Source organism: Nomascus leucogenys, chromosome 15 (genome assembly GCF_006542625.1).
Source record: "Nomascus leucogenys isolate Asia chromosome 15, Asia_NLE_v1, whole genome shotgun sequence".
NCBI lineage: Eukaryota > Metazoa > Chordata > Mammalia > Primates > Hylobatidae > Nomascus > Nomascus leucogenys.
The window spans coordinates 81,238,551-81,251,075 of NC_044395.1; the positions used below are offsets into that span (position 1 = coordinate 81,238,551).

At 34.0% G+C, this 12,525-nt stretch overlaps 1 protein-coding gene across 2 annotated transcripts in view; it reads left to right on the plus strand.

Moving 5' to 3' along the window:
• PRMT3 (protein arginine methyltransferase 3) overlaps positions 1–12,525 on the plus strand; it is a 124,466-nt gene that overhangs the window by 15,653 nt on the left and 96,288 nt on the right. The window contains exon 9 of one of the 2 annotated variants that reach the window (XM_003254315.3): positions 7,721–7,842. The exons of the other annotated variant lie outside the window; for it this stretch is intronic. Coding sequence (XP_003254363.1) covers positions 7,721–7,842 — 122 coding nt within the window. The remainder of the gene's footprint in view (positions 1–7,720; positions 7,843–12,525) is intronic. 2 annotated transcript variants of the gene reach the window in all.

Here is a 12,525-nt window from a genome sequence, read left to right on the forward strand (position 1 = left end):
ATGTGCCTGTGTGTTTGAAATTTGTGTTTTTTGGCTTTTTTTCCTTATACTTTTTTTTTCTTTATTCTCTTTTTCCCTCTCGCTTTTCCTCCCTTTATACATTGCAACGGTTACTTAAAAGTTCAGGTTTTCTGTTTGTTCTTCCTGATGGGAAATTAGTCCCCTAATTTAATCAGGAATATTATGATCTCTGCCATTTATATACCTTTCCTTGGGAATTTTTTCCCACTTTTTTTACTTTGAGAACATGTATATTGATAATATATATCAGGTTGTTATAATTCAGCTTTCATCTCTCTAAGGTTATTTCGTGGGCTTTACATGATATGGCAGCAGTAACAACCTTTGTGGTTTAAAAATCCTTTTTCCTGATTTTCGTATTGTTTGGCATATAATCTGGATTGGCTTTTCATTTTCCATACCTCTTTTTTAAGAGCAGTGTTTCACTTGTGAGTTGGCTGAACTGGACAGATATACTGTAATTTATATGGTGCTCTGATCTTTTTGGCCAAAGCATTGCACCTCGTGAAAAGTTTATAATTGTTTGTGCTGATTCCCACCAGAGACAAATAAATGATTTCATTTAAAAATTATAGTTATCAGTTTTTTATATTTAGGTTTTTTTGTATGCATTCTATATGTTACTATAGTGGAGACTTTTCATAGTTTTTTTTTTTTTTTTTTTGAGACGGAGTCTCACTTTGTCGCCATGCTGGAGTGCAGTGGCGCGATCTCGGCTCACTGCAACCTCCGCCTCCTGGGTTCAAGCGATTCTCCTGCATCAGCCTCAGGAGTAGCTAGGACTACAGGCATGCGCCACCAAGCCCAGCTGATTTTTGTATTTTTAATAGAGACGGGGTTTCACCATGTTGGTGAGGATGGTCTTGATTTCTTGACCTTGTGATCCACCCACCTCGGCCTTCCAAAGTGCTGGGATTACAGACGTGAGCCACCACGCCCGGCCCTTCATAGTTTTTATATTTGCAAAACAAGTGCTGGAAAGTTTATTTAATGTTTGTCTAAAAACCACTCTTTTCCAGTGAAGCAAATTATGTTACTGTTAATGATGTTGCTTTATATTTCTAGTTAGATTATGCCCAGATTTTTATTTTATTTTTTCCTTAATATATTATATAGAGATGAAACATGAGAATCACTAATCCTGGCTAGTCTGGAACCAGTTATATACTTTTGGGCAAGTGGTGAATCTCTTTGGGCCTAACCTGTAAGGTGATTGTAAAAATTCCTTCTGGTTCTAAAATTCTGTGGGTTTTTTTATGGCGAGAGCATTATCATTGTCTTTCTTTTAGCCATCTTCTATTAATACTTGGTGATAGGAATACCAGAGGAGCTTGTTAAGAAAGTAAGTTAGAATGTTCCTTCAGTATGCTTCTGAATGGACATGTCTTATAATAGGTAAGTAAATACTGAAAAAGCTCAAGTATTACTAATCATAAGATTAATCATCAAGATATTAAATATATTAAAAACGTTTTCCTTCCTTTTTTCCTTCCCTTCTCTCTCCATCCCTTCCCAGCCTCCTTTTCTTCCTTCTTTTCTTAATATTATTTCAATTCACAAAGCTCCTGTGGAGGCCATATGGTTTCTCAGATTAATTTAACTTTGGGTGGTATTGAATCGTGTTCTCACCCACTCATAATTAATTTCTGTTTGTAGTTTATTGAAGAAATTCCCAGTTAAGGGCCTTCTTTATGCTTGTGATTATTATCTACAGTTACAATTCATTCAGTTTTTTAAGAAAAAAAATGAATCAAATTTCCTCGCCATTTTATAAAATAATGTTCATTCTATTTCCACCTCTTTGATTCTATCAAAGTTTAGCTTATCTGCCTGATCACCTAATTCTAAGCTAGATGTAATAAATAACTAATATACAATTAAAAATATAGGCTTTAGAAGAAGGTTAACCTGTGTTTGAATGCAGGCTCTACAGTTTACCAGCTATGTGACCCTGGACCTATTTCTTTGCCTCTCTGAAGCTCACATTCTTCATTTGTAAAATGAGGATTAAATAAGGATTTCATACACATACACATATATGCATTTGTATATACATTATATCTGAATGTAAATATGGATGGTCTTACAAAAAAACACATAACTCTTATTGGAGTATACTAAACATATCCTTCTATACTTTCTTCACTCAGCAACTTTTCTTGGAGAAATTCCTTATTATCTTTTTATCCCCATGTTTTTTCTTATGGTAAATAAACATGATATAAAATTTGCCATCTTAGCTATCCTTAAGTGTATAGGTAAGTGGTATTAAATACATTTATAATGTCATGCAGCCATCACCACCTCCATCTCCAGAACTCTTCATCTTGTAAAACTGGAACTATTCTCATTAAATGGTAATTCCCCGTTCTCCCTTCCTCCCAGCCCCTGGCAATCACTGGTCTACTTTCTGTCTTTATGATTTTGACTGCTCATCTACATCATATAAGTGGAATCTTACAGTACAGTCTTCCCTTCAGTATCTGTGAGGGATTGGTTCCAGGACCCTCTGTGGATACCAGCATCCACAAATGCTCATTTACTGGATATAAAATGGTGTAGTGTTTGTATATAAACCGCGCACATCTTCCTGTGTACTTTAAATCATCTCCAGATTACTTATAATACCTAATACAATGTAAGTGCTATATAAATAGTTGTTATACTGTATTGTTTAGGGAACCGTGACAAGAGAAAGAAGACTTCATGTTCAGTACAGATGCAATTTTTTTTCCCAAATGTTTTTGATTAGCAGTTGGTTGACTCCCTGGATGGGGAACCCAGGGATACAAAGGGCTGACTGTATTTCCTTTTGTAACCGGCTTATTGCACTTAGCATAATGTCCTCAAGATTTGACCTTGTTATAGAGAATGTCAGAATTTTTTTCATTTTTAAAGCTCAATAATCCATTGTATGTATGTACGACATTTTGCTTATCCATTCATTCATCTGTCTATGGATATTTGGGTTACTTCTATATTAAAGCTGTTGTGAATATTACTGCTATTAACATAGGTATACAGATATCTCTTAGAGGCCCTGCGTTTAATTCTTTTGGGTATACAAAAGAATACCCAGAAATGAAATTGCTGAGTCATATGGTAATTCCATTTTTAAATCCTTGAGGAATCACTGTGCTGTTTTTCACAGTGGGTGTACCATTTTGTATTCCCACCAGCAGTGCACAAGGGTTCCAATTTTTCCATATCCTTAGCAATACTTGTTGTTTTCTAGTTTTTTGATAATAGCTATCCTAGTTGGCGTGAGGTGATATTTATATTGATTTGCATTTTTCTAATGATTAGTGATTTTGAGCATCTTTTCATTAATATTCTTTTTATGGTTCCTATATCCAATGTAAGAATGTCCGTAAGTTGTTTCATTTTTTATATTAGAAACAATGCTTCATATAAAATATTAAAAATATTTTTTATACATATGAGAGCACAATTATAAGGTAATTTGTTAGCACTAGACTCCCTAGGTCATGAAGGGTATATACCATGTATGGTGTCACCAGTTGTGCTGCCAGCTTGTCTTTGGTACACAGCAAGGGAGTGTTGATCTTCCCAGACAGTATCACCAAAGCACTTTCAGCAAACTTCTAAATTCCACACTGGTCTTTTATTTTTCATTTTTTAGTTTTGTAAATGTTTTATTTTAATGAGAGTTTCTGGAAAATTATTATATACTGTTCCATTGTATATATTTTTCTATTTTTTCATTTTCTGCCATACAATATTTCAAGTTGAGGTACTATAACTGTACTAGATACATATATACTATGTAGTATACTGTTTTCTTGCTATTTTTGTTGCTACATTTTATTTGGAACTTTTAAAAAATTCTTTTTGTTTGCAGTGATGTATATAGATTGCATGTTAAAGTAAAATTCTTAATGTTTATAAAAGTAATTATGTTAAAAGGTACTGACTCACCCAGACAGGCCATGTGTTCAAGAACAGTCAAATTCCCACTGAAACCATCTGGGCATAGGATAGGAAGCACAAAGTAGTAGCCTTTCAACAACTTTATTTCTTCAGTGGATATCAGGATGTTTAGATTATCTCTCTTCTGGAGTCAATACTAATGAATTATATTTTCAATACATAATGGAAAGAGCCGGGCATGGTGACTCCTGCCTGTAATCCCAGCACTTTGGGAGGCCAAGGTGGGCAGACCACTTGAGGTCAGGAGTTTGAGACCAGCCTGGCCAACATGGTGAAACCCATCTCTACTAAAAATACAAAAATTAGCCAGGCATGGTAATGGGTGCCTATAATCCCAGCTACTCGGGAGGCTGAGGCAGGAGAATCACTTAAACCTGCGAGGTGGAGGTTGCATTGAACTGAGATTGTGCCACTGGGCAACAGACGGAGACTCTATCTCAAAAATAAAGATATAATAGAAGGAAAACTCCACTTAACGATAGTAATACAGAAGATACAATGCACAGGAGTAAACGACTAGAAACATGCAGGACTTACATAAAAAAAGATTTTTTTTAAAACAACAACTAAAGTACCTAATAGGCAATTTAAACAAATTGAAAGTCATACCAGGTTCTGAAATAGGAAAACTCAAAATTGTTTTCCCTAAATTTTAGCTCAGTTCTCATAAAAATGCTAAGACTTTTAAACCTAGACAAACCAATTCTCTTGTTTATATGGAAAAATAAATATAAAAAGTTTTCCAGAAACATTGTGGAAAAATATTTGCAGTGAGTGTGAACCAGACTTACTAGATATTAAATCATTTTATAAAGCTTCCGTAACTAAAATAATTCCTGGCACATGAATATATAGATTAACAGAACAGATTTAAAATCCACTTCTTAATGCAAATATACACAAATACTTAAATGAATGTTAAAGGTCACATATCAAATCAGTGGGGGAAACTTTGTTTAGTAATTGATATTGGGACAAGTGGCCAGCCATTTGAACAAAACGTTGGACCATGCCTCGTCGTGTATACCATGGTTTAAAAACAAACTGTGTTAATGAAACCATGAATGTACTAGAAGGAAATGTGTAAAGATGAAATGCAGTGAAATGGGATAGACTGGGGAAGGCCTATATAATTATGATCAAAGTCCAGAAGACATTACAGAAAAGATTAATAAGTTTAGTTGTAGGTAAAGAATTCCTGTGTAGCAAAAATCACTAAGTAGAATCAAAAGACAAAAATACATGCTGTGAGAAAACATGGCATGTCATATTATAGAGGGCTAATCTTAATTTACAAAGAACTCTTATCTGCTAAGACAGATTAATAAGAAAAGGACTAGCAACTGAGTGGAAAAATGGAGAGAAGATGTAAATCAGTAATTCACATAAAATTATAGATGGCTCTATGATACGTGGAATGATGCTAAATCTCCTAAGAGAAATGCATATTAAAACTAGATCAACATATCATTATTTTGTGATTGCCAGATGGGTAGACATCCAAAAGTTTGATTATATGTCCCATAGGCTAGTCTCACCTGTGAGGAAATTGGTACTAATACATTGCTTACTGGAGTCTTTATTAGCAGAATTGCCCTATGAGATCAATTTGGTTATGTCTAGCAGAATTACAGATATGTACTCTTTGACACAGTGTTTTCACTTCTAGGAATATATTCTTTAGATTTACTAATTCATGGGAATGGGCTTTGATATGATGTTATTTACAGCATTTATTGCCCTAGTAAGATTTCAGGAACACCTAAAATGTTCATCAGTAGAGAATTGGATTGTGATACAGCTATAGTATGGAATCCTGTACAGCTATATAAAAGAAAGGAGCTCTATAAATTGATATGGAGAGATCTCAAAATTATATTGTTAAGTTAAAAAAAAAGCAATAGGTAGCACAGTGGGTATAATATGCTGTCATTTGTGTAAAAGAAGGAAAAACATGTATTGAATTGTAATATGCATAAAATTTTTTTTAAAGCATAGGAAATGTACCTGATGGTTAAACCATATTCTATTGCCTAGTGAGGAAAAAAAATTGGTGTACAGTATCATCGATTCTTAATTCTAGTTTTATTTTTCTTAGGATAGTTTCTCATTACTCAGAGTAAAATCCAAGGCATTCTGTGATCTGACCCCTGACTTCACCTCCAAGTGACCTCTTTCTGAACCCAGTTCAGCCACACTGGCCATCTTGGCTTTGCCTGGAATGTTGTGCCTTGCATTTAATATCCTCCTGACTGAAATGCTCTTCTCCTAGATCTTTGCATGACACCCTCCTTTATTCAGTTCTCTGCTCACATGTATCAGAGAGGTATTCTCAGACCTATCTAGAATGGTAAAAGAAAGAGTGTATCTCCTCTCCCCTGCTCTAACCTCTATTCTGCTTGATTTTTCTTACTACCTGACCTTATTTTATATTCTTTGTTTATTCATTGTCTCTCTCACAAGATTGTATGTGCCATTGAGACAGGGATTTGTTCTTGTTTGTTGCTGTACCCCATCACTGAAATCAATTCCTGGTACTTAGTAATGCTTAGTGAATACTTACGGTATGAGGGCACTGCAATGACTTCCTATTTGGGGACAAGTATGTATGATTTTTAGGCCATTGATAGTGAAAGATTTAAAGCACTAGTTTTCAGTAATTTCACAGAGTAGTGTACCTACAAGGATTTTGCTAAATGTGTTTCCTTGGTGACTTGTTTTTGTTTTTCCTATGAACTAAGCAGGTTTCACTATACCATTCCAGGGAAAACCATATTAAATTCTTGATTTAAATAATTGCTCCCTACTCACTCCCAATGGCATCTTAAACTTTTAGTTCTAATAAATACTTTTCTTTCACCAAGAATTATCATTTTTGCAACCTAAACTCTCAACCTAAACTGAATTTTGACAGCTAACTTGTTTTTATTGCACTTTATTGTTAAAATGGGCTGAATATTTAATTTTGGAGGTGGGAAGGTTGTAGTGATATTCTGTATCCTTGATTGCTTTATAACCCTTTTAAAATGGTATTGGGTCAAGCCATCCTGCTTAAGTTAATTCCTGCCACTCAAACTTGAAGAAATTTATTTCTGTTAAAATGTAGAATTACTGAACCTAAAATAGAATATACATACAATAGGGAAATTAAAAACAATTCTCTCTTAAATCTATGGAAATAATTTTTTATATAAAATCTCTTAAATTTAGCATTGTTGGGTCTAATTACAACAGACTATGGCCAACTATACTGTTATTAATTTAAAACAACTCATAGTAATGATATCTTCAGTTTTCCCAAATAGAAATTACCTTATTGCTTAGTAAAGTTTAAATTTTTTTTTTTTTTTTGAGATGGAGTTTCTCTCTTGTTGCCCAGGCTGGAGTGCAATGGCGTGATCTTGGCTCACTGCAACCTCCACCTCCCAGGTTTAAGAGATTCTCCTGCCTCAGCCTCCTGAGTAGCTGGGATTACAGGCATGCACCACCACACCCAGCTAATTTTGTATTTTTAGTAGAGACAGGGTTTCTCCATGTTGGTCAGGCTGGTCTCAAACTCCCAACCTCAGGTGATCTGCCCGCTTCAGCCTCCCAAAGTGCTGGGATTACAGGTGTGAGCCACCGCGCCTGGCCAGCTTAAAATTTTTATTGTGATCTTTTCCTAGCCAGAAACATCATAATATGTGAATAGAATTTAATATAGAGACCTTTTTGATAACATATTTTTTTTTTTTTTTAATTACCTCAGGTAGTTTTGGATGTTGGGTGTGGAACTGGAATTCTCTCTATGTTTGCTGCTAAAGCTGGGGCAAAGAAGGTTCTTGGAGTTGATCAATCTGAAATACTTTACCAGGCAATGGATATTATAAGGTACATATATTTTAAGACTTCATTTAAGATTATTTTAAAATTTAATGATTATTTAACAGATTTTCTTGTCTTTAGTAGCTATCTAAGGCAGACTAAAGACATCTGTCTTTTAGTAAAAATTCACTCCAGAATAATAAGATTTTTAAGTTGAATTGAGCTAGACACATTTGAGCTATGCTGCTGAATAATCTTTTCACAGTTCTCATTGATGAGAATTATTTTTATATTGTTTTCTGGCTTTCTGACTATGGCTATAAATATGCCAATTTTAATAATACAAAATTAAAAACTATTGATACTTAGAGTAATACTGACAGAGGACTCCCTACTTACTAATATATTTATTATATATTAGTAATATTTTCTTTAGCAAATACCAGTTATACTAAAGAGTAAAAGTCATTTGTCTTTTTCTTTTGTAACAACACTAGTCCATGTACCTCCTTCAAATTAAGTAAATTCCAAAGTTGCTAAAAACAAGGCAGAGTGGATTTAGTTTATTACCCCCTAAAACTTTTATTCTCTAAAAATCTCTGTCTTTTGAGTATTTAGCTGGGTTAATTGGTTTTACAGTTGGTTTATACCCTAGTGAGAAGCCCTTTATTTGAAATCCAGCTGACACAACTGAATTTCTTTACCTATGTGCTTAACAAAAGCACCTTACATTTGGAACTTAGGAGTCATTTCCAGAATACATAATTAATAGAAGGCTTCTCATAGCAACTTTTAAGTGATTCTTCAATTTACACTGCTGTTCCACTCTTAAGATTGATTAATGTTGGCCAGGCATGGTGGCTCATGTCTGTAATCCCAGCACTTTGGGAGGCTGAGGTGAAAGGATTGCTTGAGCCCAGGAGTTCAAGGCCAGCGTACGCAAAATAGTGAGACTCTGTCCTCTATACAAAATTAGCCAGGCATGGTGGTGCATGCCTGTAATTCCACCTACTTGGGAGACTGAGGCAGGAGGATTGATTGACCTGGGGAGATGGAGGCTGCAGTGAGCCATGATCGTGCCACTGCACTCCAGCCTGGGTGACAGAGCAAGACACTTTCTCCAAAAACAATTTTAACAATTTGATTAATGTTGGTCTTTTCTGATTAGTTTAAAATTTTAAATATGATTATATAAAATAATTAAATTTGTTTAGATTTTATTTTGTAACTAGAAGGATAGTGTTGTGATTAGAAGAACAAATTTGAATCAAGCTTGGGATGGAGTCCTCACTCAACCATTTAACTAGTACTTGGAACTTAGGTTAAAGTACATCTAACGTGTTAGAAATCTCAGTTGTTTCACTGTCAGACGAAACTTATAATGGCTGTCTTTTGTGGTTGTAAGTAAGATGCATAAGTTATAAATAATACGTATATATAAATCAGTTTGGCCTGTTGCCCAGCACATAGTAAATATTTTGAGATGCGTAAGTTATAAGTAAGATATACATATAAATCAGTTTGGCCTATTGCCCGCCACATGTTAAATATTTGGAGCATTAGCTATGGTTATTATTAACAAATACCAAATCAGTGTTAATGGAAAAATTGCCCTGAACTTGTTTAGGTTTTTCATAGATAATGGTTTGTGGTTGTGATTTTTGTATTGGAATACACACACACACACACACACACACACACACACACACACACACACGTTGCAATTGCAATTATAGAGTTACACATACATATATATAGATAGATATCTAGTCAAGCTTTTTCTAGTTCTTATGATACCATTAAGTACAACATGATCATTTTGGGGGTTCCATAGAGAGTACCCTCAATTGCTTATTCATTGCCATCCAAACAAATATGAGAACCACTGTCCCAAAGAAGAGATTGTTTTAGAAGAATTCTCAAAATTTTATTGCTGATAGTAAAATTATGATGAGCTATTTCTACTAGAATTTCTAGTCTTATGAAAGCTATTTCTACTAGAATTTCTAGTACATTTATGAGTTAGTCATTTTTTTTTACTATAAAATGGGACTAGATGTGCTCTCATTTTAATTTCTTAACTCTATGAAAGAAATGGAAAGGAATTATAATACATTGTTTCATTTTATTTTACAGAAGTCCTGATTTCCATTGTCTTTGTAGAAACATGTTTATATAATGATTATACCTAAAATTCATCGTTTATAATATTAATATTTCGTGCTAGGGTATACAGTGTCCAAGCTTCTTAGTAAAATATTTAAAATGTTTCTGACATACACATTTAACATTCGATTACTTAATGAGGAAAATGTTTTCTGACAAATTATTGCTAGAGGGAAATTAATTTTCAGTCCTTTTTTCTTTGCGGTCATCTAAACACTTTGTGATATATTACTTTTGATCTAGAGTTACAGTTTTGGAGGAACAAGACACTGGAATTAAATGTGTTTCTGGTATATTGATGAGCTCCCAGCAAAAACAGTTGCTTAAAAAAATTATATTTTATGATTTTTCAAAATAAATGGTCAGGTAGTCTGTGTAAATCTTATAATTTAATACCAGTATTAAAAACCTTGAAAATATTTAAAAATATTATTTAAAGATATTCACAGTAATTCTATCCAGATTTAAGAACAATATTTTTTCTGCCCACATAATCCTAAATATTTTTATTAGTTAGAAGACCTTCTAAAGTATATTTGTCACTGGTGCAGAGCCCAGAATAGTTTGGGATTAATAGTCTTTGTTTTTAAAGTCTCCGGGAAAGCTACCAACTTACTTTTAATCGAAGGATGGGTGTCAATTTGCATCTATTAGTATTTTTTCTGTTAAGATAGCATCTTCTACATCAGTGGGCAAAAATAGAAGTGTGAAAGAAATATGTCCCTGATTCAGCAAGTGCCATCTGCAGTCACAAAGGAGTGTTTTTCCATGTACTCAAATATAATAAATTGCTCCTCCCATCTTATCTTTAGATCTTTCACTTTTAAAGCCAGAGCTAACAGAATGTCTCTTTAACAGTACTTACAGGATTCGATATAACTTAAAGTTTTTGATATAACTTAAAGTTAACTCAGCTAAGTAAGCACATAACTAAAAGTATTTTAACAAGACTTTTATATAGTAATAATGAGATTTAAACCCAGCAATCTAGCATAATAGCTTTTCATTAAAATTATTAGAGTTCAAGATACCTAAGACCCAAAATTTGAGCTCTGTCAGTTTCTTAGGATAGAATAGGTAGAGACATGTGACTTATTTGGATAAGGATCCTCTGTCTGTAATCAGTGACTCAAAGTACTTGTCTTCAGTCTTTTCTGGATGTATTTTTGGACAGGGAGTCTGATCATTTTGTCAGCCAGATTTTTGAATCTCGAACACTAATTTTAATGTAGTGAAGTAGGAAGTAGATATGTCAAACTAGTCTTTGCTGTGTCAAATATTTTATGCTTACCAATGTTTATTCTCTCAATCTTGTAAAGTGTCATTTTTATAAGATTTCCTGCTAGCTCCAAAGTACATCTAGAATCTTTGCTTGAGTGTCAGATGTAGTTCTAGGAAGGAAGCATAGATAAGAAGTGCACTGAGGAAATCAAAATCAGTTTCACTACTGCAAATAATTATTTTCTTGCTGTAATGTTAGCAGTCAGAGAAATAGCATTTGTGACAAAGATTACTACTAAGCATGGAGAGTGTAACAAAATGACTAAAACTTAAGTTTATATTCAGTTAAAGTACCAATTTAGCTAAGTGAACATTTTGCATAGAGCACATATTTACTATAAATAGGCTTTTGCAAAAAATAATCACATTTTAAAAAATAATTGTAAAACATTGCACATGAGAGCATATACCTAGAAGCTTAGTGAGGAAAAGTTTTATTATACAGCAGGTTCACAGTTGATTCAGAGGGAACAGCCATGTATTGTGACTTTGTGATAATGGATTTTTAACAAAACAAATTGTATCCACATAAGACTTGTTTTTTTTCTAATTATCTATAGAGCTCCTGCATATGTTCTTTTCCCCCTTTGTACAGTGTGGAAATTGAACAAGTAGATGTATTTGAAGGACTAAAGAAGCAGACTTATTATTATCTCACAGTTTTTAGTACTAATGACCAGGCTTGTACTCTAGTTGCTTGTTGAATACTTTGTCACTCAATTCCTAGTTTTCTTTTCAGATGGAAACTATCAAAGGCTATAGTTGTTATTATCAAGATCCAGTGATATTTGTTTAGACCTTTTTGTCTTACCTCATGCTAGATGGCCATGTTTAAGATTCATTATAGACATTATTTTTGCCAATCATTACTAGAGTCATGGTCATCAGAGCAGAGGGAAGCATTTGTTCACCAGATACATTTTGCAAAAATATGAATTTTTAAAAATCTGTTTGCAAAACTGTTGAACAGTTATGTAGTCTGAACCCCCCACCTTTGCTTTGAAGTATCAGAGAATTCCTTAAAAGGATTTTTGAAATTTTCAGCCGTACATGACAGTAGAATGATATGAATTCCTGTGTGCCTATCACCTGCGCCTACATTTATCAATTTGTACGTTTTTTTTTTTTTTTTTTTTTTTTTTTTTTTTTGAGACGGAGTCTCGCTCTTTCACCCAGGCTGGAGTGCAGTGACGCGATCTTGGCTCACTGAAGGTTCCGCTCCCCGGGGTTCACACCATTCTTCTACCTCAGCCTCCCGCGTAGCTGGGACTACAGGCGCCTGCCACCTCGCCCGGCTAATTT